General features: G+C 42.6%; 1 protein-coding gene across 3 annotated transcripts in view; it reads right to left on the bottom strand.

Moving 5' to 3' along the window:
- The window catches only part of TTC17 (tetratricopeptide repeat domain 17), a 97662-nt gene that overhangs the window by 5187 nt on the left and 67532 nt on the right, over positions 1-24943 (bottom strand). For all 3 annotated transcript variants that reach the window (XM_036029265.1, XM_028515205.2, XM_028515204.2), the window contains 5 exons: positions 23319-23578; positions 22691-22844; positions 16728-16848; positions 14492-14651; positions 12136-12219 (listed from right to left, as the gene is read on the bottom strand). In XM_036029265.1, coding sequence (XP_035885158.1) covers positions 12136-12219; positions 14492-14651; positions 16728-16848; positions 22691-22844; positions 23319-23578 — 779 coding nt within the window. The remainder of the gene's footprint in view (positions 1-12135; positions 12220-14491; positions 14652-16727; positions 16849-22690; positions 22845-23318; positions 23579-24943) is intronic.

The following is a 24943-nucleotide window of genomic DNA, read 5'->3' as shown; positions in this document are numbered from 1 at the left end:
CTGCTTCCTGTAGCCTCCCTGGTGTCACCAAACCCTCGGACCTTTGACAGTGACAATTGACAGTAACAAAGGGGGTTTAAATCTGCATTTCCTCTTATGAGCAGAGCTGGTCATTTCATACTGGACATCCTTTTGTATTTTTCTGTGAAGTGTCTGTTCTTACATTTTGTTAATTTTCTGTGAGGTTTTCACCTTATCTGTTTGAGAAAGCTCTTTGTACATTAGGAAGATTAGTCCAGGGCCTGTGATATGACTCACAGGTACATTCCTTCAGTTTTCTGGGGTCCACCTTTGGACTTACGATGCTTGTGTGATGTAGGTTTTGACTCCTACACAGTCCAGTTTATTAATTTATCTCCGATGACTCCTGGAATTTCAGTTGTAGTTAGAAAGGTCTTGCTTACTTCAAGATTATCAAGGAATTTTACATAACTTTTGTAGTTTAATTTTTCACACTTGTATTTTTGATCCATTTGAAATTTAACTTGGTGTAAATAACAGGGCTCCATTTTTTTCTTTCCAGTTGGCTACTAAGTTGTCCCAATATTTAATGAACAATTCATCTCTCCCCACACTAAGATGCTGCCTTTACTGTAGACAACATCCTAGCATTTAATTCAGGTCTAATTTTGGACTTTCCTATTTCATGTGCCCTTTTTAATGGATGGTTTCTAACTCCCAGCAATTACAGATGAGGCAATCAGAAAACTTTCCATGCTTCCTAGCTTACTTCTCTTCTCCAGTCTAATTTTTTCATTCTTCGTTGTCAGGGCATTTAGAATTTATTTTGTCTAGGCATCTTATTTCCCAGCTTTGTTTCTGTGTTAGTTTTACAGTTAAGTATGTTCACTGATCACTGACACAAGCTTTTCTGTGGTTTTCCCAGTCATCTCCTGGTTGGCTGATGTTCAAATTCTTTTTTAAAAAAGATTGTATTTATTTACATATTTAGAGAGAGGGGAAGGGAAGGGGAGACACATCAATGTGTGGTTGCCTCTCACACGCCCCCTACTGGGGACCTGGCCTGCAACCCAGGCATGTGCCCTGACTGGGAATCAAACCAGCAACCCTTTGGTTTGCAGGCCCAGCTCAATCCACAGAGCCACACCAGCCAGGGCTGACGTTCATTTTTAAAGTAGTCTCCTCAACAAGAATCCACAGGAATGAGACTGTTATGGGCTGATATGTGTTCCCCCCAAAATTCCTACTTGAGGTCTCAACCTCTAGTACTAGTACCTCAGAATGTAACTTGTATTTGGAGATAAGATTTTAAACGACGTGATTAAGTTGAAATGAGACCATTTCCATGGCACCCTAATGCAATCTGAGTGGATGTGTGTGAAGGATGCACAGAAAAGACACACGCCGGGGTTGCGTGTACAAGGGATGACACGTGAAGAGGCGTCAAGCAGACAGTTGTTTACAGGCCAAAGAGAGGACTCAGAGGACAACAACCCTCCTGGTGCCTGGATCTCGTCTTGCAGCCTCCAGAACTGTGGGAAGATGAATTTCTACTGTTGAAGCCACCCGGTCTGTGGTATTTTCGTTACGGCAGCCCTAGCAAACTAATACAATCGTGTGTGTTCAAAACTCTGTCTGCAGCCTTCAACCCTGAAGGACTGCTGACTGGGTACAAAATCGCGGCTCGTCCCCTCCGGGAATGACGCGTCAGCACTGCTCTACCGCCTCTTGGCAAGGACGCTGCGGCGGAGAGATCTGAAGCCAGCCTCACTTGCTCCTCCTTCTTAGTGGCTGGACCCCTGACTGGCTTCCCCAAAGGGTTCTTTATTAAAAAATAAAATTACCTTTCTTTACTGCCAGTATTTGACACATACAAAAGAACGTATTTGTGTAATTACACACATAGCGCGTAATTACATAAAACATACTTATGCTGCAAAGCACAAAAGGACGAACATCCCCCAAACTGCCACCCTATCCAAGAATGAGCTTGCATCTCCCTTGTGTTCTCATGCCACTGCAGCCCCTGGCCTTCCTCCAGGGCACACACGCCCCAAACGCCATGTTTACCAGTCCGCTGTATAAACACCAGTCTATCACTTACACACATTTGCTTCAACAGTGTAATACTTCGTTTACTTCTTCCTGTGCATTATAGAAACGGTGCAATACATTCAAGCAGTCTACTGGGTCTTGGGATTTCTACTCAATACACCATTTCAAAGATTCATCCATGTTGTACGTAGCTTTAGCTCAATTTCCTTGCCACACAATTAAACGTCCATCAAGGGAATATACTATAATGTATTTACTCATATCCTGTAGATAGGGGCTTAAGTCCTTTCCTGTTTTTAAATCTGCTGTTGCAAACAGATGTACAATTTCTTAGCCTAGAGTACCTCAGAGTGAAACTGCTGGGTCACAGGGTATGCAAACATCCAACCTAACGAGATAATGCCAAGGTTTCTGAAAGGTGCTATTTGCCATCCCATCAGCAGTGCTTAAAAGCACCCCTTAATCAACTTCCTTTCTAATCCTTGGTTATCAGTAGGGGTTTTAGTTTGCATTTCCTGATTATTAATGAAATTGAGAATTGTTTTTTGTGTACTTTGATCATATATACCTTTTCTGCTAAGAAATATCTGCTAATATTTTTATGCATTTTTATCATTTACCTTTCTCATAATTTTATTTCTTATGTTCTACATATTAATCCTTGTAGGTTAAGTGTGTTACGTATATTTTCTTCCACCCAGGCTTACCTCTTTAATTTAAAAACATCTTAAACAAGATTTTATTTCTTCATTTTTAGAGAGGGGATGGTAGGGAGAAAGAGAGGGAGGGGAACACTGATGCAGGAAAGAAACATCAATCTGATGCCCCTCGTGCATGCCCCAGCCAGGGACTGGACCCACAACCCAGCCATGCACCCCAACCGGAACTGAACTGGCGACCTTTCGCTCTGCAGGACTACGCCCCACCAAGTCGCACGTGTCAGGGCAAAACATCTTTAATTTAAAAAACTTAAACTCCAGTGTAGTTGAACTTATTAACATTTTCTTTAAATGTAATGTTTTCATTATCTTCTTTAAAAAACCTTTTTGTACTGTAAGGCCAGAGAGAGTATCTCCCACATTTTACTCTAATTTGTAGAGCTGAGTTTTTGATACCTGAGTTTTTGATAATTAATTCACACGGAATTGATTTTTTGTGTGAGATGCGAGGTAAGGACTGAGATTAAGTAATCACGCCAGCACAGCTTCCTAAACAGTCCTCTTCTTCCCACTGATCTTTCACAGTTGTGCGTATGAGCCTGTTCTGGTCTTTCCACGTAGTTCTGCTAGTGTCTTCAGTTTATTCTTGATCTAATGGCATAATGTTTTATAATTTTTATAACAGGCAATTCTCACCTTATTCTTTTCAAGGGTATCATGACTATTTCTTACCCTTCCGTGTAAATGTAAAGATATGCTTTTCGAATGCCATAAAGATACTGTTGGTTTTTAAAATAATAGCAGCAATGACTCCATACTAATCACACGGGAGAAGGCTGACGTGCTTATGACGTGTGTCCTCTTATCCATGAACACCATCCACCTGCTTACCGAGGTCTCTGAAAATGCCTTTCAATAAGCTTTTAATCGCTTCCTGCATAAAATCTTACAAAATTTTTGTTCAATTTATTATTGGGAACTTACAATTTTTGATGCTGTACAGAAGTGCACATTTACTTTTATTTATTGACTTTGCGGGCAGCCATCTTGGTAAAAATGTTATTGCTAACAATTTGTAGATTCTTTTGGGTTTGCCATGTAGATAATTATGTTATTTCTGAATATTCTTTGTCTTGATTGTACTTGCTAGGACCTAACATCAGTGCAAGGCTGAAAAGAAGTGGTGATGGTTGGTGTACAATCTTTTTCCTTATTTCAAATAATTATTTTAAATATTTCCTCCGTTAAGAATCATCTTTGATGTAGATGTTTTGCTGATTATTCTAATCAGATTAAGGAATTTGTCTCTTCTAACTTGCATGAGCTTTACATCATGAATAGTATTCTATCAAGTGTAATCTAATGAAATGACTTCATAATTTTTCCTCTTTAATTTGGCAAATGTAAGATTTTTCAAAAGTTAAATCATTTTTATATTTCTCAGATAAACCCAAATTGGTCAAGTTGCACCTTAAAATAATGCCATTGGATTCAGTCTGTTAGTATTCTGCTAATGGTTTTGATACCTAAAAAATTCACGAATGAGATTAACCTATAATTTTGTTTCTCCTGATGCCTTTGTCTAACTGTGTTTTCAAGGCCACACTTGTTTAGGGAGGTACGCACCTGGTCCTGTTCTGGCTTCCTCCCCACGGTCCTTCTGAGTGCAAGCCCCGGGGGCGTGGAGTGCCTGCCCGACACAAGGCTCCCTGAGGTGATCAGTGCGGCTCCCTTCCGCCTTGTGAGTTACTGTTGTCATGGATTTTAACCTCAGAAGACACCACTGCTATTATTTTGTATAGTCATACTACTTTGTATTTAATATTTACCCGTCCTGTTGGTCTTCGCTCTTGCGTGTATTTCTGAATTTCCGTCTCAGAAGGGATAGTTTTCCCTCTGCCTAAAATAATCTCCTTAGTGATTTTTAGTGCAAGCCTGTTGGTAATATGCATCTTTCAGTTTTGGGTGGTCTGAAATACTTATTTAAACTTCATTAAAAAGAAAACAGGTGCAATTTACACAGAGAGAAATACTCAGCTCTTAAGTGTAACATTTAGTTTTGACTATTATTTGAAGAGAGAAAATTTCCAATACTCCAGAAAGTCCTTTCAAACTGCCTCCCAGGCCACCTGTTCCGCCCATGAAGCAATCGCTGATCTGATTTCTATAACTGTAGGTTACTTTTGCCTGTGCTACAATTTCAGAGCGGGGATCATTCACTGTGCACTGTTTTTTTGTGCCCAATGTCTACTATTAGCATATTTTTACCATCACTAACATTTACCATTATCAACCTTTCATTTTAGCCCTTCTGACTCTAGTAATGCTTGTTGCTTCCAAGTTTATTTTTTCTAACAAGAGTGTAGCCATACCAGCTTTTCAAAAAAAAATTGTATGCATGGAATTATTTTCTGTCTTTGTACTTTCAACCCACTGTACCTAATATTTAAAATGTTTCTCTTATAAGCAGTACATAGTTGGATTAAAAAATCTATTCTATACTAAATTATATAATCTTTTTTCTTTTTAAATTATATTTTATTGATTATGCTATTATAGTTGTCCTAACTTTTCTCCCATTGCCCCTCTCCACCAAGTACCCCCATTCCCTCCGGCAATCCCCCTGCCACTGTGCACGTCCACAGGTCATGTGCATAAATCCTTTGGGTACTCCATTTCCTACACTGTACTTTACATCCCCACGGCTATTCCACAGCTACCTCTTTGTACTTCTTAACCCCCTCACCTCTTCACCCATTCCCCCACACCCTCTTCCCATCTCGGAACCATCAAAGGGCTATCCATACCCATGATTCTGTCTCTTTTCTTGTTTCCTTAGTTTGTCTTTTAGATTCAATTGTTGATAGATATGTATTTTTTTGCCATTTTATTGTTCATAATTCTTATCCTCTTTTTAAGTATTTTTTTATTATGCTATTACAGTTGTCCCATTTAGTTTTCTCTCCTTTATCACCGTCCACGCTGTACCCCTCTCCCTCCAGCACTTCTCCCGACCTTAGTTCACGACCATGGGTTCTACATAAGTTCTTTGGCTTCTCCACTTCCTATAGTATTCCTAACTTCCCCTTGTCTATTTTGTACCTACCAATTATGCTAAAAAAAAAAAAGATTTTTATTTGTATTTAGAGAGAAGGGAAAGGAGGAAGGGGGTAGTGAAATATCAATATGTGGTTGCCTCTCACATGCCCCCTACTGGGGACATGGCCTGTTACCCAGGCATGTGCCCTGACTGGGAACTGAAACGGTGACCCTTTGGGTCGAACGCCCACACTCAACGATTATGCTTCAATCCCTGTACCTTGTCTCCCATTCTTCCCCTCCTCTCCCACACTGATAACCCTCCATGTGATCTTCGTTTATGTGATTCTATTCCTGTTCTAATTGTTTGCTTAGTTTGTTTTTTTTTAGGTTCATTTGTTGATAGTTGTGAGTTTGTTTCATTCTATTGTTCATATTTTTTATCTTCTTTTTCTTAGATAAGTCCCTTTAACATTTTATATAACAAAGGCTTGGTGATAATGAACTCCTTTAACCTAACCTTATCTGGAAAACACTTTATCTGCCCTTCCTTATTCTTTTTCTTAAATAAGTCCCTTTAACATTTCATATACCACATTCTGCCATGTATCATGTGATCCCATGTATAATGTGCACTTCAGGTTCTAGTACTACCCATGGATAATGAACACCCTTATTTTTCTTCAAAAATTTGGGCAAACAGTGCTCGTTATACAAGGTAAAATGCAGTAATAATGCAGTGATGGTGAACTTCTTTAGTTTTTCCTGTCTGGGAATTTCTTTAACTGCCCTTTGATTCTAAATGATAACTTCAAAGAGTAGAGCAATCTTGGCTGTAGGTCCCTGCTTTTCATGACTTTGCATATTTCTTGCCAATCTCCTCTAGCCTGCAAAGTTTCTTTTGGGAAGTCAGCTGACAGTCTTATGGGAGCTCCCTTGTAGGTAACTAGCTGCTTTTCTTTTGCTGCTTTTAAAATTCTCTCTTTAGCTTTAATCTCTGGCATTTTGATTATGATGTGTCTTGGAGTGGGCTTCTTTGCATCCATCTTGTGTGGGACTCTCTGTGACCCTGCACTTGCCTGTCTATTTCTTGTGTCAACTTAGGGAAGTTTCCTTTCATTATTTTCTCAGATAGATATCCAATTTCTTGCTCTTTCTCTTTTCCTTCTGGAACCCCTATGATTCGAATGTTGGACCACTTGAAGTTGCCTCAGAGGCTGCATATACTACCCTTCATTTTTTTGGATTCTTTTTTCCTTCTTGTTGTTCTGATTGGGTTTTTTTTTTTTTTTGCTTCCTTATGTTCCAAATCATTGATTTGATTCTCAGCTTCATCAACTCTACAGTTGTTTCCCTGTAAATTGTTCTTTATTTCAGTCTGTTTCCTTCATTTCTGACGGGATCTTTTTTATCCTGTTGAGGTTGTCACTAAGTTCCTTGAGCATTCTCATAACCAGTATTTTGAACTCTGTACCTGATAGATTGCTTATCTCCATTTTGTTTAGTTCTTTTTCTGGAGTTTTGATCTGTTCTTTCATCTGGGCCATGTTTTTCTTTGTCTCCTCATTTTCACAGCCTCCTTGTGTTTGTTTCATGTATTAAGTGGAGCTGCTTTGACTCTGTAGTGTGGCCTAATGTAGGAGGTGTCCTGCAGGGTCCAGTGGCACAGCCTCCTCTACCACCCAAGCTGGGAACGTGAGGTGTGCCCTCCATGTTGACTGAGTAGTTGAACCTCTGTAGTTGAACCTCCTCTTGTAGTTGAACCTCGGTTGCTGTTGGCACATCAATGAGTGGGATTTACCCAGGCCAGTCAGCTGCAAGGATTGGCTGTGACTACATACCACCAACCATCGCCCTCCATGGAGGATCAGCTGTGCAGGGACAGGGTGGTAGTGCTCCAATGTGGTCTGTAGCTGTCCACTGGGCACTGGCCCTCACGTTTCCCAGGTGATGCAGACCAAGGTCAGTCCCCACTTGTGTTTTGTATGGGGCCACTGAACTATAAAGCAATCTGAGATGGCTGCTACTTGTGCTGAGCTTGGAGATTCCTGGGTGAAGCCAAGCTGTGAACCCAGGCTGGCTGCTGCTAGTGCTGGGCCTGGGGCTCACTGAGGCCAGGCGGTGCTTATTTGAGAGGATTTAGGAAGTTGTGAAGCAGGGGCCAAGACCAGCCATTCGTATGGAAAAGCAGCTTGGGTGGGCCCATAAATTGGATGGGATAGAGTCTCTGGGGCTCTCCAAGGTGGGTCCAACAGTGCTGGCCAGGTTGATGGAATCTCAGATATAGCACTAGCTCTCAGGGTCAGTGGCTTTGTGGGAGAAGGGCTAAGAAAAGAGACAATGGCCTCTGCTCACCTGGATGCCAGACGCTGCTATTTCTCCCAGTATGCCACTGGTTTCTTTCAAGCTTCTACCTCAGTGTCGGAGCCTAGAGGAAGTGAGTCTGAGTAGTTGAGTCTGTGTGGGTTCTTAAGAGGAACTGCCTGGGGCTCTAGAAGTTTCTTCCACTGACTCAATCCCGGCTGGTTTTTACAGCCAGAAGTTATAGGGATTTATCTTCCTGGCACTGGAACCCTGGGCTGGGAGGCCTGGTGCAGGGCTGGGCTCCTCACTCCTGGGACATCCTTCCCAAATTTTCATCCACCACATGCGGGTGTGGGACCAGCCCATTCCACGTCTGCACCATATCTGAATGGGTGTAGTTTAATTAAGCAGTTGTCAGACTCATTCAATTAAATTTCTGATGGTTCTGAGTGATGGTTGTTTTACATTTTAGTTGTAATTTTGATGTGATGTACTTTTGATGAGACAGGTCTGCCTACACTGCCATCTTGACCAAAGTCCCAAATCCTTATTCTATATAATCTTTTCTTCTTAACTACTGACAAACTTGGCTTTATATTTACTATATTTTTTACTTTTTAAATCCATAAGGTTTTCTTTTATTGTTGTTCAATTACATTTGTCCCCATTTTTTCCCCTATTGCTCTTCCCTATCCCATCTAACACCCGCTCCCAGAGAAAATCTCCACCCCATTGTCCTTGACCATGGCCCTTTGTACACGTCCTTGACTGACGCTTTCTCTTCTTATCCTGTTATCACCCTCCCCTCTGGTCACTGTCAGATTTTTCTTTATTTCCATGTGTCTTTTTGTTTGTTTGTTTGTTTTTTTGCTCATTTGTTTGTTTTGTTGATTAGGTTCCACTCAAAGGTGAGATCAAATGGTATGTGTCTTTCACTGCCTGGCTTATTTCACTTAGCATAATGCCCTCCAGTTCCATTCATGCTGTTGCAAAGGACAGGAGTTCCTTCTTTTTTTATTCTGCTGCATAGAATTCCATTGTGTAAATGTATCATAGTTTTTTGATCAACTCATTTACTGATGGGCACTTAGACTGTTTCCAGCACTTGGCTATTATAAATAATGCTGCTATGAACATCGGGTGCATACGTTCTTAGGGTATAATCCCAGCAGTGGAATCACTGGATCAAAAGGCAATTCCATTTTTAGTTTTTTGAGAAAACTCTATACTGTTTTCCCATGTGGCTGCACCAGTCTGCATTCCCACCAACAGTGTACTAGGGTTCCCTTTTCTCTACAAATGCGCCAGCACTTGTTGTTTGTTGATGATGGCCATTCTCATCAGTGTGAAGTGGTACCTCATTGTGGTTTTAATTTGCATCTCTCTGGTGGCCAGTTATGTTGAACATCCTTTCATTTGTCCATGTGAACTCTGTGTGTCCGCCTTAGAAGCGTCTGTTCAGGTCTTTTGTCCATTTTTTAATTGAATTGTTTGTCTTCCTGGTGCTGAGTCATCTGAATTCTTTATATATTTTGGAGATCAAACCCTTGTCCAAGGTATCATTGGTAAATATATTTTCCCATATAGTTGGTTCCCTTTCCATTTTGCTGATGTTTTCTTTAGCTGTGCAGAAGCTTTTTAATTTGATGCAGTCCCATTTGTTTATTCTTTCCTTTATATTCCTTGCCCTAGGGGACATATCGGTGAGAATACTGCTGCGTGGGATATCTGAAATTTTCCTACGTTCTCCTCTAGGACTTTTATGCCATCATGATTTACATTTAAGTCTTTTATCCATGTTGAGTTTATTTTTGTGTATGATGTAAGTTGGTGGTCTAATTGCATTTATTTGTGTTCTATTTTTATGTTCTTTTGCACTTCTTTGAATTAATCAAATGTTTTTTACATTGCTCCATTTCCCTTCAATTAAATTACATTTTAAAACCATTTTTAGTAGTTAGACTATACCTTAAAACATGCAGATTATCACTTAACTACTTGGCTGATACCAATTAAAGCTTAGGACTTTAAAATCCATTTACTTCCCTCCCATCATTTGTTGCTGTTACCATGAATTTCACCATCTATGAAACTGAAGCTCTACAGTTAACTGTTGTATATCATCACTGTTCACTTATATTTTCCTTGCCAGTGCTCTTTATTCCCTCTCGCATGTTCATATTTCTGTCTGGGACTATTTTCCTGAAAAACTGCCTTTAAGTCTTATTTCAGTGCAGGTCTACTGGTGCCAAATCCTCTGATTTCCTGTTTGTTTGAATACATCTGTATTTCACTTTTAGTATTTGGAGGGTGTTTTGGCTGCTATAGAATCCTAGGCTTGTTGTTTTCTTCTAGCTTTAAAGATGTCGTTACATTGGCTTCTGCTTTCCATAATTTCTGTTAAGAAGCTGTCAGCCTTGGTCCTCCTTTGAAGGGAACTGTGACAGATTAAAGATGGGCCCCATAATTTCTGTCACCACTGCTCTCCCTCTCGCAGAGCCCGCAGCCACCATGCACAAAGGGCCAGCTGCACAGCTGGAGAGACTACATGGAGAGAGAACATTCCCAGCTGTGCTCCAGCTACTCCAGCCACTTTGGGTAAGGCACCGGACCTGTGGGCAAAGCCTGCTTTCGTGGACAGTGTCAGAGGAGTCGCCACATGTCTGCAGGTGCATAAATGATGCCAAGTGAGACCATCAGAAACGTCCAGCTGAGCTCCACTCAGACTGCAGAATCTTGAGCTAATGGTTTTAAGTCAGTAAATTTTGGGGGTGGTTTTTAAGGAAGAAATAGATAACTGAAATAGTATTTGGTATCAAGAATGAAGGGTGGCCATAACAGAGAACTAAAACATGTGGCATCAGTTTTGGAAAGGGGCTGCAGACATTTGCTCAAGGAGCAGCCACGAGACCATCAAAGGAGGCTGGGTGAGCCCCGAGGACCTCACTGTTGGAGGCTGGCAAAATGGTCTTGTTGTCCATGGGCAAAACAAATAGTGTGGCTGTGTCTTGCATCATAGAAAAAATACCTAACAAAGTTGTGGGCCTGGTGAAGAAGACTTGAGGAAGAAACGCTTGAGGACAGAAATTATGGGGCCTATCTTTAATCTGTCACAGTTCCCTTCAAAGGAGGACCAAGGCTGACAGCTTCTCAACAGAATGCTGAAAGCTGACAAACAGTTTTTAAAAAATCATTTATAATATGGCATTAAAAAAGAGAACTAAATGGGGAGCTGTGTAGTTTTTAAGCAGAATTTGGAAAAAATATTTTCAAGCTACTTGTAGAGTTAGAAAATGAAACTTTCTCAACTGCCCAGAATAGTCCCTACTCTGGGACTGGGGTGACATAGGTCCTGATGGATTTCAGAACTGACAACAAACAGTGACTACGTTGTGTTTCCTTTCCACTTCCTCACTTTTAAACTGATGGGGTTATCCTATCCCTACCATACTGCCAGGTGTCAGATTGGAAGCTGAGTTGATTCTCTTAATCACTATATTCTTCAGTATTATACAGCAATCAAGTGGAGAAATATGGAACCATAAAGTAATTAATTTTAATATAAAAAACCTTCCTCTTTACATAAATATCACATAGAGGCAGATCAATTGTATTAGAAACTCTTAGTTATATTTTCTGTTTAGTTAGTAGGCTGTATGAAAATGAAGTTTTATAAATATTTTGTTTCACGACTTTAAGAGAGAAAGGTGTTTAAAAATGTATTTCCCATCCAACAATCTGAAATACCAAATATTCTTCACCATGAGAAGAACATCTGGCTTATTTCATATACCTAGATTCCACGGTTCCCAGGACCACCACCTCTGTACACCCACGCTGGAGTAAAGAAGAGAAAACTGATCAGGTGGCTTTCATCACAGAAAGTAAGTAAAGAAGAAAAACCTATTCAATACTAAGACAATACTAAGAAAGGGATGGGAAAAGTAACGGAGAAGTGATCGGGATACGCCGTGTGGGGTTATCGGTTTCACATTATCTGTTTAGTTACCAAGTGCTAAGTGCCTAACAGGAGAGGTTAGAGCCATGTCATGACAAATAAATTTGGAAAAGTTAGAAGGCAGGAAACAGTTCCCAGCTTTCCTACAGGGTGACTTACCTTTTCCAAAACTTTGGCAATTCGGGTGCCAATCTGTTCAAGTGACTGCTGTGGATATTGGTTTTTGCCAAGGTTTTGTAACACCTGGTACAGGGAGGAAGGCGGCAGATTAGAGGAGTGGACGTGAGGCAGAGTCCAGACAGCACTGCTGACACCGAGCTGGGCTCTTCCCACAAAAGCAAGTTGCTTCTCTGGGGTAAGTCTGGTGGTCCCATTGGTCAGACTTGTTTAAGGCTAGTATATCATCCCTTTAGTCTTTTCCCAGTTAACAAAAACTACAGACATGTAAATCACATTCATTACAGCAACATGAAAAAATAGAATAAAGAAAATAGAAACTGATTGTAATCTTGTCACCCAGATACAACCAGTAATATCTTTCCATATACAAGGTCTGTCCAGAAAGAGTCCAGCCACTGTTCATGTAAGGTGAATGGTTTGGTTCTTATATTTGCTCCTGTTAATGTAAGGAGAACATGGATGTAACCTGGCAGCCAAGGAGAGTGGACTGGAATGCTCATGTGTGAACAACAATGACTTCGCTGTACTAGTCCGTGGGGGCCGGTGACACCGTTGAGTGAGCATGTGTACTGTGTGCTCACGACATTCAAAATCACTGAGTGAGTGGAGCAATGAATCTGCATCAAATTTTGCGTTAAGCTTCTACATTCCTCTACAGAAGCTATTCGGATGATTCAGAAGGCTTTTGGGAGAATGCAATGAGTGCAGTGCAAATAAAAGTGTGGCACAAACGTTCCGAAGATGGTTGAGAATCTGTTGAAAGCAATCCATGTTCTGGAAGGTCTGCAGCAAGCAGAATAGCTGAGCACGTCGAACATGTACAGGCTGCAATCAATAAAGATTGGCAAGTGACAGTGCGAGAACGAGAAGCTGACCTGGGGATTCCAAAAACTACTGTGTCCGAGCTTTTGATGCAGGATCTTGGCGTGAAATGTGTCATGGCAAATTTCATTCCACAGCTCTTGCTACCAGAGCAGAAAGAATAATGTGCTGCACTTGCTAATGACTTGATTCAAACTGCTACCAATGAACCAGATTTCCTCAAGAAGGTCATAACCAGAGATGAACTGTGGGTCTATGGCTATGGTCTGGAAATGGAGGTTCAGTTGTCCCAGTGGAAGTCGCCTGGTTCTCCACGCCTGAAGAAATTGTGGCAAAGTCACAACACGATCAACACCATGTTAACTGTGCTTTCCCATTGGGAAGGTGTTGTCCATCATAAGTATGTCCCTCCAGGCCAAAAATTTATTAAGGAGGACTACCTCAGTGTTTTTTGTTGGTCGAGAGATGCAATATGATGAAAACGGCCGCAGCTATGGGCAACTGGTGACTGGCAGCTTTATTAGGACAATGTGCCCGCTTATGCATCACGTCTCATGCAGAGGTTTTTCGTGAAACATCAAATCCCCCAGGTGACTCAGTTCCCCTATATCCCAGATTTGAGGTCTTGTGACTTCTGGCTCTTCCCCAAACTAAAATCACCTTTGAAAGGGAAGATATTTCAAACCATTGACAACATTTATGAAAATATGACAGGGCAGCTGATGGTGATTCCAACAAAGGATTTTGCAGAGTGTTTTGAACAGTGGAAGGGATGCTGCGAGAACTGTGTGAGGTCCCCAGGTGCCTACTTTGAAGGGGACTGAGGTATCATTGTATCTTGTATCACCGCACCTTGTATCTTCTTCAATAAATGTCTATTTTTCCACATTTCGTGGCTGGATACTTTCTGGACACACCTCGTATATCTTTCAGATTTTTATACATGTATACATTATTTCTCTCACAAAATATGGGATCACGCTGCATACTGTCACCATTTTCACATAATATATTCTGAAAACTTCTTCAGCCACTAAATGTATTCCCACATATCTTTCTTAATGACTCCACGGTGTAATACCTTATATCTGTACCAACATTTATGTAACAAATCCTGCATTGTTGGACATTTGTGGCAGGTTTTCCCAATTCTTCTTGATATATTCTTTGCTTGGTATATTCTGGGTCTGTCCTCCTTTCTTTCCTTTTTTGGAATGCTAACAGGGGAATTAAACTGTCCCAAATATTTCTCATAAGAGCCTCTGTCTGATAGCAAGCAGAATGCTACCTACCTCAAGGAGTGAATCAGAATTAAAATTTCCTGGACATATAAAGAAAGCAAGCTCAGTCCCAGGGCCTGAAAGAAATTAGGCTTAGCCTAAAGCCACTGAAGCGACAGCCAACCACAGAAAGACAAAAACACATGGCCTGGCCACCGTGCTTTCTGCTATCGGTTGCACCCAAACTGTTGGGCTAAAAACCGCAGACGAGCTGAATAAAAGTGAGCACTGACCTCTGTCAACTGACTCTCGCCTGTGTAGTGTAGGCTGGCTCGGTTGGAAACCCCATGCAGGTGGTCCAGGGTGTGCATGCTGGTGGGGAGATTGCCATTGCAAACAGGCTCCATCGCTGGCTGCTGGATTGGAGTGGCAAAGTCTATGTGTTCTGTGATGCTGAAACATGGAGATGCCCACATTAGCCACGGGAGAGCTGAATGGGTGGGGAGAAAGTATTAGTGATCGGCTGATCATAACTTCAACAGGTTATGAGGATTGCGTGGAACCACAGACTCAGACAGGGAGACCTCAGAAGTTACTCAGACTGATCTTTCATCATACAGGTGCGAGGACTCCAGTGCCCGGCAATGACTACGTGCTGAATGCGTGAGTTAAGATCGTGTCCCAGATCAAAGGAGCAGTTGGGCTCTGAGTGACCCGAACTCAGTGATTTCCCAACCACCTAAGCTGCCTTCTTTCTATGCACCATGGCATCTGATTTGCTCACTCCCACTGGCCGCTTCCTCTCATTTTAAACCAGCTGGGTTTTCTGGTAGGATCTCTCTTTCCAGAGTATACATAGTGACAAATACCCACAAGTTGTTCCTATTTTACTTTCCCTTTTAGACAGAAACATACTTGTCTCCACAGAAAGTTTAGATAGTAAATTTTATACAAAACAGCTATCCACTGTATCTACATGAAAGTATTTTCTGCATGGTCCCAAAGTGGTCACTTTCCTGCTAGACACAGGCTAAGTATTATGTACCACCATACATACCGACATGGCAAACTGGCACTGACAAATTTTGTCTCCAGCTATTTAATACCAGGGCTACCATAATTAACATAACATACCCAGTCCCTGCTGTTATGGTGCTCACAGACTTGTGAGTGACAACTATTACAGATGTGACAAATAATAAAAGATAAAAACGTGGTAAAACGTCAGTGCTACACTACAGGAGGGTATCTGTCCCCTTTACGCTGATGGAGGAGGGAGACGGACAGTGAGGAATTGCACAAGGAAGTAAGATTTAAGTTGCGGCCAGGAGGAAGAGCGTGCATTAACCAGGCAGAAGATGATGAAAAGAACACAGGGAAAGAGACGCCCTGACGGGGGAGAGGGCAGAGTCAGAGATGGAAAGACACGCACGAGCAGACTGACAATGTGAACACTGTAAACAGCAGTAAGAAGTTATTAGAGCATTTTAAGAATTATCTGACTTACAACTGAGGAATATTTCTGAGCACCATGGAGAGAATGGACTGAATAGCGCCAAGAGTAAATAAAGCACGAGGACCAGCTAGGGGGCCACTGAATGAATGTAAGGGGAGATGATGGTGACCTGATTTAAGAAAGCAGCAATGGAGATGGAGAAAAGCGGCTGGATTTGAAGAATACTCAAGAGAGTTAAAATGACAAGACGTGGTGACAGGCCAGATTCAAGGGGTAAGGAAGAGGATTGTTAAGGATGACTCCCACACTTCTGGCCTAAGCACTGCTGGAGCTTTGACTAAGAATAAGAAACAGAAAACAAACACGATGATAATTTTTTTGGAAGGTGAGTGCACAAGAAAATTATGAGTTTAGCCTTCCTGAACGTGGGACACCTGCGAACTGTCTAGGCAGAGCGGCCAGGCAGATACCTGGAGAGGGGGGCCGAGGGCGCGAATCAGGGTCTGGTCTGGAGACTGACGACTGGGAGTTAGCAACGTATCGGTGGTGCTGTCAGTGCTGGGAGTAGATCGGTCTGACGAGAGTGAGTCTAAAGAAGGCTGATTGGTAAATCTTGGGGAACTCCAACCCTTAAAGACTAGGCAAGGGGCCAGCAAAAGAGGAGTGTCCGAGAAGGAAAAAAGCAGTCATCAGAGAGGCAACCTTGTGTTTTGGAAGGTGTCTGTAAATCGAACTTGCCCCGACTGCTTTTCTGAGTGTGTGGTGTCAGTGAGAGACCACAGGGTTTATGCTTCTCAAGAAGAGGGATCCAGTCTTCGAGTTAAACTAAGTACACCCGGGTAAATCACGCAAGTGTGGGCGAAGGCACTGAGATGGGGCCGCTGTTCAGTGCACCTGGCCGGGTCCGTGTGTGGGCCGTGGTCAGCAGCGGTCGTCCTCTGAACCACCAGCTCTAGAAAGGACAACTCTCCTGATCACTGCTGCTGGAAGAGGGCACCCCTGACGCCAGCTCAGGCCCCGTGCGCTCACTGGCACACGGGTGCCAGGGGGAGGGAGATGTTTAAGATACTCACTCGATGTTTTTTGAAGAAACTGCAAGCCAGGTACTCACGATGGCAGTCAGCTCTACCCAGCGGAGTTTGACGCACTCATCTGGGCTGGGCCACCCCAGACTCTGGTAGTCACGCTTCTTTCCTGGGGGGAAAACCATGCCAACAATGACGCAATTGCAAAGGAACAGCATCCACAGTGTCTCATGCCCAGGTGATTACTTCACCCAGGTTGGTGTATTTAAAGGTGCTAGTGATCCTTCTAGTCTTCAGAATTGGTACCACATAGAGAACGACAATCCTGTCATTCACAGCAATGAGAATAAAGATCGTCTCTGAATGAAGCTGTGTTCTTGGAGGTAGATAGTAATTTAAGTACAAATACTTGAGTCCTTCACTAGATTTAAGACTAATCAACATGAGATAAGGGTTAAGATGTCCTTCAATGTTAACATTCCTACCAAACTTCATTTTCAACCATCTACATTCTGATTTTATAGACCACGAGAAACGTGTCTCTAAAGCAGGCTTCTCGACCTGGCCCTCCGACTCTGCAGGCTGAATCGTGCTTTGCGGTGGGGGCTGTCCTGTGCACTGGAGGAAGCTCAGCAGCATCCCAGGCCTCTACCCACTAGATGTCGGGAGCACCCTCCCCCAGATGTGACAACCAAAAGTATCTCCAGATACTGCTGCGTGTCCCCGGGGAGGGCAACGTCGCTCCTGGTGGAGAACCGCTGCTGTGACAACGATGGTAACGAGCGGCTGTTGATTTCCAGAGCACTTACCGTGCACTTGGGCCATGTGCTGAGTGCTCTAATTCACCATGTCGTGAGAAGGGTTTTACCCCTCACTTCTCAGGGAGAAAATGGGGGCTCAGATATCTCAAGTGACTCGCCCAAGGCCACCCGGCTAGCAGGAGGCAGGGCTGGGATGAACACCCAGGTCCACTGACTAACGTGCAGGCCCCCAGCTACCCTGCTATTTAAAGGTACACAGGGTTTTTAAAGTTCCGTTTGCTGATCCCCTTCCCAAGTGCTCCCTTTTGGGTCTAGGCCCTTTACTTAGGTTCAGTTCCCAAGAAAAGAGCAGAACAAGTTTGGTCTGGGAAGGGTTCTTCTGAAGGAATTATAACTAAAGGGGCAGGAAGGAGAACTCTGCTTCTGTATAGCTCTTGTTTACTGCAGGAATTCACCAACAGTAGAAAACTGTCTGAGGTACAGGCAGGGTTTTAGATTTAGACTTTAATAAAATAGAAAAGTGTGAAAGAGTTTCAAATGAACACTGTTTAAATTAGTAACTTAAAGAATTAAACCATAAGTTTCACAATTAAGCTTCTTTTTCTTTTACGTTTAGGGAACTCACTTGGAAAATACTTCATGAACACCTGTTACACAGGGCCGGGAATCGTGGTAGGAGACAACAGGAGAGCCTGACCTTGTGCTCACAGTCCAGGGAGGAAGGTAAGTATCAACAAACCATTAGGCTACGGTAGGGTCAGTGTGCGCACCTACGCAGAGTAACTGGAGAGACAGCAACTAATCCCGTCTGAAGGTACCAAGGAAGAGATGGCATTTGAGCTTGAGGTTTAAGGACGGGTGATAGTTTAGCATCTCTGAGGTAGCTTAAGGGCATTCCAGGCAGAGGGAGCAGCATGAACCAACCTCTCTCTGCTGGCTTCTGACTTTCCTCCTGCAGCTGCTTCCTCTCTCGGCTTTCACAGAACCGAAGGGTTAGGGCCTTGCTCTGGATTAGGCTTTGGCACAAGGGAATGCTGTGGCTGGTTTGGCCTTCTATCCAGACCACTGAAACCTTCTCCATATCAGCAATAAGGCTGTTTTACTTTCTCATCATTCGTTTACTGGAGCAACACTCTTAATTTCACTCAAAACCTTTTTCTCGACTTCCGGCAAGATGGAGGAATAGGTGGACGCACCGTACCTCCTCACACAACCAAGAATAGAACAACAATAATTTACAGACAATAACACTCAGAACTGACAGAGGATTTATCTGAATGGAAGTCGGACAGCCAAGAAGTTGAAGTAGGCCCATACATCCAGACTGGTAGGGGACGACGAGCCGGGTGGGCGCAGGGCTGGCGCAGGTCATCAACGCGAGGAGGTCGGGGAAAATTTGGCGCGAAATCGGTGCAACAGCCATCTGGGGCGCAAGAACGCAGCGGCGATCCCTGAGTACGCAAGCTGTGGCTGGGGGACCCAGTGAGGCAGCGATTGTGCACCAGGGCAGAACTCGCAGCCCAGGGTCCCAGAGAAGGGTCTGAGCCCAGAGAACGGAACTACCGCCATTGTTCCCTCCCATCCCCATTCCTGCCCCCGCCCCCACATATAACATCACAATCTAGTGACTGGGGTGCCCAGCCCCAGTGAACACCTAAGGCTCTGCCCGCCACCATAACAAGAGCGACCAGACCAAAAAAAAAAAAAAAAAGGTAGAGACAGGGAAAGACATAAGACATGTTTCCAACAGAACAGATCAGTCCCCCAGGACTCATCCTTTTAAGCGACCAAGAAATAGCCAATCTATCAGATGCACAGTTCAAAACACTGGTGATCAGAAAGCTCACGGAATTGGTTGACTTTGGGCGCAATTTAGATGAAAGGATGCAGGTTACCATAAAAGAGATGCAGGAAGATATGCGGAGGAGAGCCAATAGTGAAAGGAAGGAATCTGAGTCTCAAAACAATACAGTGGACCAGAAGAAAGATAGAATCAACCAAGCAGGAAAGCATGATGAAATAAGAATTCAAAAAATCGAGGAAAAGCTTGAGAGCATCCAGGACACCTTTAAACGTTCCAACATCCGAATTATAGGGGTACCAGAAGGGGAGGACCAACAAGTGGAAAAGTTATTTGAACAAATAATAAAGGAGAACTTCCCCATTCTGGCAAAGGGAACAGTCTTCCAAGAAATCCAAGAAGCTCAAAGAGCCCCAAAGAAGTTGGACCCAAGAAGAAACACACCAAGGCACATCATAATTACATTAGCCAAGGTAAAAACAAAGGAGAGAATTCTAGAAGCAGCAAGAGATAAAGGGACAGTAACCTACAAAGGAGTTCCCATCAGACTGTCAGCTGATTTCTCAAAAGAGACCTTACAGGCAAGAAGGGGATGGAAAGAAATATTCCAAGTCATGAAAGACAAGGACCTACATCCCAGATTCCTCTATCCAACAAAGCTCTCATTTAGAATGGAAGGGCAGATAAAGTGCTTTTCAAATAAGGTCAAATTAAAGGAGTTCATCATCACCAAGCCCTTATTTTATGAAATGCTAAAGGGACTTATCTAAGAAAAGAAGATAAAGAAAAGACATGTATAGTAAAAGGACAGCAAACTCACAAGTATCAACAACCACACCTAAAGCAAAACCAAAAGAAACTAAGTAAATAACTAGAACAGGAACAGAACCACAGAAATGGAGGGCACATAGAGGGCTAGCAGCAGGGGGGTGGGAGGAGGAGAGAGCGGGAAAAGGTATAGAGAATAAGTAGCATAGAATGTAGGTTGAAAATAGATAGGGGGAGGGCAAGAATAGTATGGGAAATGTAGAAGCTAAAGAACTCTTAAGTATGACACATGGACATGAACTAAAGGGGGGGAACATGGGTGGGAGAGGGGGTACAGGGTGGAGGGGAGAGAAGGGGGGAATGGGACAACTGTAATAGCATAATCAATAAAATATATTTTAAAAAAAGGAAAAAAAAAAACCCTTTTTCTCTGCATTCCCACTGGCTAACTGTTTAGCACAAGAGGTCTAACTTTTGACCTATCTTGGCTGTTGACATTACTTCCTCACTAAGTTTAGCTTTTGATTTAAAGTGGCTCTTCCTTTCACGTGAACGCTTGGAGGCCACCACAGGGTTACTAACTGACCTGATCTCAGTCTTGTTGTGTCTCAGGGGACGGAAGGCCCGAGTGGGAAAGTGCAATGGGGGATGGCTGGTTGGTGGCAGTCAGACACACACGACATTTACTGGTTAAGTTTCCAGTCTCATATGTGTGTGGTTCGTGATGCCTCAAAACAATTACAGCAGAACTTCACAGACCACTATGACATTTATAATAAAGAAAAAGTTTGAAATATCTAGAGAGTCACTAAAATGTGACAGAGAAACAAAGTCAGCAAATGCTGTTGGAAAGAATGGCACCACCAGATTTGCTCAGTGAGGGGTTGCTACAAACCTTCAATTTGTGGCAAATTAAAAAACAAAACAAAACACACACTGTCTACAAAGTGCAATAAAGTGTTAAAAAGAAGTATATCTGCATGCTGCTTACTAAACTGCTTTTGTTCACTTACTGAGTGACAAACCTCTTGCCTGCACAGAACACATGCTGTAATTTATTTAGGGAATTACCAACCTTTAGGTTGTTTCCAAATTTTTATTATAAGCAAGCCTGTGATCAGTAACTTTGTACTTGTAAAATGATTCACTCGGGGTAAGGTACTGGAAGTAGAACTGTTGGTATATTTTTAAATTTTCTGGACATCTAGCCAAACTGTCCCAGAACTCATAATTCATTTTACTAATTCTCATTGTTTATTACACATTTAAAGAATTCGATAAGCACAAATGAACATCACTGTTGATGGTTGCACTTTTTTGTTTGCTACACACTGTCTCACGTTTAGGGCCACTTGCATGTGTGTGTACACGTGTGTGTCTTTGGCGAACTGCCTATCTATGTACTTGAACATATTTTGCTGAAATGCTGTATTTTTCTTATTGATTTGTAGGTGCTCTTTAAATATTACTATCCTTTGTGTATCGTATATCCTATAAATATTCCACAAAAAATACTTTGTATCAGCCCTTTGTCTTTTTATTTCATGGTATTTTCTGATGCTAGAATTACTTGTTCTTTCAACCTTAGAAATTTCCTTTTCACCTTAAATGCATATAAATAACTATCTAAATTTTCTTCTTTTATCATTTTATTACGTGTACTGTTTAATCCAACGCAGTGCTCATTTCCATAATAATGCTTTACAGTTTGAGCGCTGTTCCCTTGCTACAGAAGACAGACCTAACAAAGGAAATGTTGCTTTCTTTTGTCACCTGTTAACACATGCTATGTTCCTTAAATAGGAAAGCTACTTCGTGCTTTTAGCTCCAGTCATGACAAAATGTCCTTTTTGGTGTCCTTACTATTTTTCACAAGTCACAGTTCATTCTGGGACTTAGTACTTTACTGTGAGCTCTTTGCTTTGAGCTTTGGTAAGTACAGCAAGTGAAATAAGACATTTTCAGGAAGTTACCTTGAATATCCAAAGTCCAAGACAGGGAATATATCCTTTTAAGGATAAAGAAATTCTAACGTCCTGATTGCTGGAAAAGGAAGTCAGCGAGACTTACAGGAAGGGCCCTGAGCCTGGAGTCCAGAGATGGGTTTTGGAACAACTACGAGCCTTGAAAGTACAGGTCTGAGTTTGCCGTACACGCATTTGTCCTGGGGAGCGGCTCTAGAGCATTCACCCGATAGGTAACGAAAGAGGTACCTGACACACGAAGATGTTACTGGATAGTTAACATGTACTGAGCCCCTTGTGCCCAGTTCATTTAAAGCACCATCAACTCACAGAACCCTCCCAGTCACCATATAAGACAGGAGCAATTATTAGTCCCATTTGATAGATCGGGAAAGTGAGGCATGGGGAACTGAATGGCAAAACTGGAGTTTAAGGCCAGGGAGTTGTCTCAAACCCCCGTTTTAATATATTAACCCAGACTTTCAAGGTAAGAATCAATAGGATATTGAAGCTCAAGATAATAAGAATACATGCCAAATAACCTATGGTAAAAAAGTGAACTGTCAAAACAAACTTTGTATCAATGACTGGCTTCTTGTTCACTTAGCCAACTTACCTCGTCATCTACTTTAAGTCACAAACATATCTTTTGTGAGAACTGGGAAGGTCAAGTCTGAAAAAAAAAAAAAAAACTGGCGTATTAAACATTCAAATCACCTTGTGGCCCAGGAGATGCCACCTTCGGGCCCGTGATCTCCAGGTTGGCTTGGTAGCGATGTGCATTTTCTGCTTGATTTGATTCTATCTTCTTCCCCGGGGTTTTTTTATGCTCTCCTTTGGGTTTCTTCACCCGTTTGACCTGGAATGTGATCTAGGAAACAGAAACATGTTAGGGACAAATGAGACCAGAGATCAAATCTGTCAGTGGCTGTGGGTATTGGTGGCCTTAAGAAAAACCAGTCCTGGGCTAAGGTTGAGTTTTCTCCTTCAGTTCAATTCTTAAAGCTCTAAATCAGACATTTTTAGTAAAATAAAAACAGTCACCTAGCCCTGAAGAGTAAGTATACGGAGGAAACTGAAAACGAAGATGTCTGAACCGGGTGGCCCCAAATGCACGGGCTCCGAATGCGGCCACACCCCCACCCTGTTGCCTCCACTTCCCAGAAAAGCCAGGGGCACACAAGTCACACGAAACGCTTCCTGCACTTCAATTCCAGTGCGAGGGCCGCCTGGGGTATGCAGTCAAGTCGGGCCACACGTCCAACAGAGACATCACACTTTGAAAACCTAGCCCCACAAAAGACCTGGGCTGCAATTTGGGAGGAACTGAGTTGGCAACTCTTACCCATTCTGTTGCTTCGTCATCTTCACTTCTGCAGTCTCCATAGCAAGAGCTTTTGGCCATTCCGTCCTGGGGACCTTTCTTCAGTACCCGAATCCCCTGAAGGTCCAGACGCCGCCCTTTCATCTCCAGTGGTCCCCCAAAGCCTTCCAGGGGCCATGCCTGTTGAAATTCATCCACTAAAGCCAAGATCTCTTCTGACATTTTTGTTTCGTCTGAGTTCTCTATCTCGTCAGAACCATTGCTTTCTTCCACCACCGTACCTGAAATTCAAGTTCCAGCATGTTATTCAAAATCACATAGTACTCTTTCAAGTACTTGAGTGACTCCAACCTTGCTTTTTGAGAAAAATTTTGGCTCTGGTTAGAGGCACTTCTCTGGCCCACTGGCATAAAAATACCATTCGGCATCTTCAAAACTCCTAATAAAATACCATCTCCGTCATGTGCCTTTTGTCAAAAGCCCGGCTGAGAACACGGCAGCAGCTCCACGGCAGGCACGCATGGCGCATGTCCCTACTGAGCACGAGGATGGCTATTGTATGTATTTTTGCAAAAAAGACCAACTTGCTCGAGATAGAAGACACAGATGGCAAAGATGAGGTTCACTTATTTAATGTGGGATTCTTCAAGCTTTATTCAAATAGCACATAAAATACCATAGCTGCAGGTCCAGGCCATATAATCTAATTGCCTTAAGTGAATAATGTTTTGTTTAATGAGAAATTATCCTGTTTCCACACGAAGGCTCCCATTCTCACTAATGGCTGATGTTAAGAACTAGCAATATGCTAGCAATAAAACAGTAATTTTTCTCTAAAATGGTTATCAAGATATTATTCATTATGTTGCTCAAGCTTCTCATGTAAAGACTCCCATGGAAGCTCCTCGGCACAATGGCCTGGTAAAGAGTCCGCTGAGAAGTAGGTATGTTCCCCGTATCATACAGTGAAGACTGCACGACCTCACACATTCTCCTCTATGCTTAGGTAACTAGGAAGCTTAGGGAAAAATTACTCCAAGTTTCTTAATAGAATGCCTTCCTTTAAAAAAATTCTTTACTACTTCGCTTATTTTGAATTAATGGCTGAACCCTATATTGTGTGTTCGATGAAAGTCATCTCCAACCCTTTTTGGAAGTAGAGAGGGTATAAAAACAAGTAACAAAATGAAATGCCTGTTTTTGTAATGTGTATCCACCGGACAACCTGAGAGCTTGGGGCTGCTGCTCACAGAATGCTAGCCTGCGTTGTCCCAATTATCCCAGTGATATTCAACCGGTAATTCTGGCCTTTTCGGTGATTGGGAACACGGTGTTACAAAAGCCAGGGGCAGGAATCTCCTATCCATATTGACCTGTGTGGCCACTGTGAGTGATCTATCTTAGAGAAGGACAGCATTGGTCTCTGAGGAGGCTTGGGGTGAGAAAGATCCCCAACTACCATGGCTAAAAATAACCTAAAGCTCTGAAACCTACTCACAGAAGATGCAGTGTCACCCTTAACCCAGGTGACACCTGTCTCCTATCCCCCACTCCATTCCAGGGAGCGGGAAGGTCTGTTGTCAGTACCACCAGAAATCCCTGTTACTCTTCTTTGGAAAAGCTATAGGACTCTTCTATTTGTCACA

The sequence above is a fragment of the Phyllostomus discolor genome, chromosome 6 (genome assembly GCF_004126475.2).
Source record: "Phyllostomus discolor isolate MPI-MPIP mPhyDis1 chromosome 6, mPhyDis1.pri.v3, whole genome shotgun sequence".
NCBI lineage: Eukaryota > Metazoa > Chordata > Mammalia > Chiroptera > Phyllostomidae > Phyllostomus > Phyllostomus discolor.
The sequence above is the reverse complement of the archived record's forward strand: the minus strand, read 5'-3'. Positions and strand labels throughout refer to the sequence as shown.